The following is a 4122-nucleotide window of genomic DNA, read 5'->3' as shown; positions in this document are numbered from 1 at the left end:
TGTATTGCATTCTGGAATGTCTTTTAAAAGTGACCTTTTCAAAGGATGTTCTTGTGCTCATGGCTTGTACCCATTTTTGCTCCTAGGTATTCAAGCATGAGTGTGATTTTACTTGATAATTGAAAGAGTAGAGCTATTGAATTCCTAACAAGGACATCCCTTCTCAAAAATTGCTCATTAACTGTTGGAATTTTAAACTAAATACTAGAGCTTTTAAGGAGCCTAAATTGAAAGGTCTTCTCTGTTACACAGCTTTCATTCTCTTGATTCACGTGCTGTGGTAATTTTTGGCATTAGCACGACCTTTCAAAGTAAGCAAGGCATAAATCTGTATTATACATAAGAAGCAGGGGAGAAAACTTGGCAAAACAAGAAAATCTCAGAACTCCGTATCGTTTAAGCTTTGTTTGCTCATCCTACAAAGTGCGATCCTACAATGTGCTGTCTGCAGAACGTCTCAAGGTAAGAAAGAGAACACTTTAGTAAATCATGCAGGATTCCTTCATGTTATTGACTGATCTTAAAAGATGGATGACAAGGCTGAAAATCTTTTCAGTCTCTAGAAGAGCTGCGGGTTTGAGCCTCCAGCAGCGCAACAGATTGCACAGATGTGGTCCTTAGCCGCTTACTGCTGAGTGCATCTGCCTCGCTGCCAAATCTCCTCTTCACGGGCCACGTTTTATCCCTTATTTTAGTCATAGTTTAGTCACTATTAGCTCCTGATATCAATTATAAAACAAGGAGGAAGTGTCAGCATACAGTTAATTTTCGCAAAACACTGGAATTAAATGGCCACGTGGCTATGGCCAACGCTGCTCACGACAAATTTTGTTTCACACAGGTTTTTAGCCAGTTCTCTTTCAGTGCCTGTGTGAGCTACGATAAGCAGTGCAGTGATAATGCATCAGAGATAGGCTGGGCTAACACCAGAGGAGTTAACATCTTTCAGTGCTGTGTAACCTGTTTGCACAAGAACTTTAAGATCTGTTATGTCTTTCACCCTCATCTGGACACACAAAACATTCAGATCCTTTCACAAAATTTGGACAAAGAAGAGAAATCCTTTAAGTGGGCAATTGAGAAAAATTCAAACCATTTTTCAGGCTGACAGACAGATTAAGGGAAAGGGAAAACACTGTAAGAAACTAGACTTGGGTCCACTTTTCTGAGACCCCACTCTCAGACTCAGTCCCATGTGTGCTGAAGTCAAGCAGGTGGCTCAAAATCAGTTTTTGATTTTGGTTATTTCTCAAGTTGCATTTGTCAGTATTCTAGTGCAGAAGCAGCACTGAAGGCAATTTAAAGGACATTTTTGAAGTATAAAACATAGGAGATCGCATAAATGTAATTTTGAAAACTAATTACCTCAAAAACTACAAACTACTGCTTTGGCTACTCTGGGTATGTCTTTTTGTTGTAGAACTGCCTTAGAAATTGCTGGTTTTCTTCTTTCTTGGACTACAAGGTCAACATAAGCATTTCTTTCTGCGAACCTCACAAATCACATCACTTTGGTCAATCAACAAATTGGGTCTCCTGATGCACAGTTAATGAAATGGGCTAGGGTGCTAATCTCTTGCCCAATAAAAAACTGAGATTAGGTCCTAGCTTGTAAATCACGTTGGCTGGAATGTTTGTAGTTCTTTCCTAGAAGCAGCAGCATCCAAACAAGGGATGTGCAGGAGGAGAGGAGCAGTGGGTCTGGGGTGAGAAGAGCAGGGAAGATTTGCTGATTGCTTTGGAGCTGCGCTGACAGATGCTCACGAGGAAGGTTTGCAGGCAGCCAGGAGAACGATCCTGCGTCTTGACTGAAGTCAGCCCACTTACAGTATTGAAAAGGAGAAGGGAGGCAGCTTGGTGGTCTAAAATATCTGATTTGCAGCTCTGGAGGAGTTGCTGAGTGTCCATGTGGCAGGACAAAACAAAGTTGTCTATGAAATGGATCTTTCAGCCTATGGGATGTGTCAACTTGAGTAGGGAGGAACACTTGTGGAGTGCAGGTGGTTTGCCTGGAAAAACACGCTCACAGAGAGTGCAGATGGCCAGGAATCGTGCTAGGTGGTAGGCAATTTGTCATCTATTTATGCTTTTTAAAATATATTTTTCTAAAATACAGGAGTTAGCAGAAGATGATCCTAATGACTCCAGTCTGCGATTTTCTTCCTCTATTCCTTTTAGGAGAGCCCATCAAACACCAATAATTCTAATCTTTTACAAGTACCTAGTGGCTCCCTGCCAAGAAAGGTTTTAAGAAATAAATAGGAGCTCTTAAGGCAGTGAATTTCAGTTTTGCCTAATCTGTGCAAATTGATGAATTAAATCCCTTTGCATCTCAAACCCACTTTGGAGATTTGCATGGTGATTATTTCAGTTTTCATAAATTTTCCCCAGTCATTTCCTGTCATTTCTCGAGAACAGACATCTAATCTCTACAGAAATGTGCTTGTGTAGTATGTGGTGTTTAAAACTTGTCTGTACATATTCAGCTATTGCATGGCCATAGATAATGTATGTAGATGCATGCAGGACACCAGAAAGCTCGGCTGGCCCCGATGAATGTGCCTGCAATGTCTGTGTGTGCGTCCTCTGCAAAGAGCAGAGGCAGATTTTGAGCTACAATGAATGTGATTCAACAGGCAGCTACTACATTTGGCTACCCTGCATTTGTAGAGGCCTAAGTGGAGGCTGGTTGTGATGTATGAATCCTGTATTGTGTACCTGTAGAATGTGTTTAGTAAACTACATTCTATGTGTAAGATGCAAGACTGTGTAGTGTAGTCCAGCTGCTGGCTCGCTGAAGTGACAGCTGAACAGATAAGCCAAGAAAGATTCTTCTGTGTTCTGTTCCTGTCCCTTGGAGTGCTCTAGTGAAGTTTAAATGCCTGCTCTGCTCAGGCATTAATTGAAAAGCATCCCTTAAAATGCAGCTTCTTTGCCTTCTGGGGCCTCCACACAGAAGTTTTGTCACGTAAATGTGTCCCTCTCATACAGCCTCTTGGTATGGCGTGAGCTGGAAAATATTCCTTTATCTTAGAGCTTGTCCTCATTTTGGCACAAAAGGGAGTATTCCTGATGCATGTGATGTTTTGGAATACAAGGGTCCCATGGCAGTCAGTTATTTGTTCTGGTGTCAGGAGTTGTAATAACTCACTCGTATTATCAGAAAAGTTTTGCTAGCCTGAGATGGGAGTCTCTGTGCTGCAAAAATAGCAGTTCTAAGTATCAGCTATGAAATTATTATTATTGTATCCCTAGCCTTAATGCTTTTCCATTTTCTTTCTCATCTACTGTTTTCATGCTTCTCTGGAGTGACTGTTTATAGAAGCAGTGCCTGTATGTTTTGTAGAAAAACGGTTATTGATACAAATGGAGCTAGAGGTATACATCATGTATGTATTTCTGTCTGTGTGCCTATGCACTTTACATGTTCATATGAATGAGGAAGTGCTTTAAGCCCAGTTTTATGGCAAGGACAGCATTCTGAGAAGCTAATGGTAGGTGCAAGGATGAATGAAAAGGCAGTGTCAGAGACAGGATCAGAATCAGGCTTCTGCTCTCTCTGCTTTCATCAGAATTGCAGAAGATCAGCCTAGGAAGGACAGGAGGTCTACTCCATTCTGATGCCCCCAAGGCAGGATCCATTCAAAATAAACTGCTCATGACAAATCTTCAGCTAACTTCTTCCTAAAGCATCAGACCTGGAGGTTCCCAGGGTCCTTCCAGTGGTCGTTTTGGCTGCTAGCTGGATATTTGCCCGCAACAGACTGTCCTGTCACTGGATGTTGCCTTGCCCTGCACACAGCAAAAGTACACAGGGCAAAGTGGGAATATAAGTTGGATAGATGACTGCCTTTGATGTGTAACCCTGGAAGTTTAATAGACTCTTTCTGTGTTGAGGTGCACTGTGGTACTCTATGTTGTGGTATTTCTGAGTCTTCTCTGTTTAACAGAGTCTCTTGGGTATCTGTGTAAGAATTCTGAGCCTGTTTCTTAATCTAGAAAAGGGAATGTAATACCGTAGCAGGTTGAGAGTGGTCTTGCTGGAAATTCTGCATTTTCTTGGTAAATGCTTAGAATGTGATTATCCCATCTTTTTGGTTGGACCCATGGAAAATTCATGTG

General features: G+C 41.6%; 1 protein-coding gene across 1 annotated transcript in view; it reads left to right on the top strand.

The window, feature by feature from the left end:
* Nucleotides 1–421: 421 nt before the first annotated feature.
* HS6ST1 (heparan sulfate 6-O-sulfotransferase 1) overlaps nt 422–4122 on the top strand; it is a 54953-nt gene continuing 51252 nt past the window's right edge. The window contains exon 1 of the mRNA XM_017728788.1: nt 422–462. Coding sequence (XP_017584277.1) covers nt 437–462 — 26 coding nt within the window. The 5' untranslated portion in view covers nt 422–436. The remainder of the gene's footprint in view (nt 463–4122) is intronic.

The sequence above is a fragment of the Corvus brachyrhynchos genome, unplaced genomic scaffold (genome assembly GCF_000691975.1).
Source record: "Corvus brachyrhynchos isolate BGI_N302 unplaced genomic scaffold, ASM69197v1 scaffold223, whole genome shotgun sequence".
NCBI classification, from domain to species: Eukaryota; Metazoa; Chordata; class Aves; order Passeriformes; family Corvidae; genus Corvus; species Corvus brachyrhynchos.
Note: the sequence above shows the minus strand (reverse complement) of the source record. Positions and strands in the feature narration are given on the sequence as shown.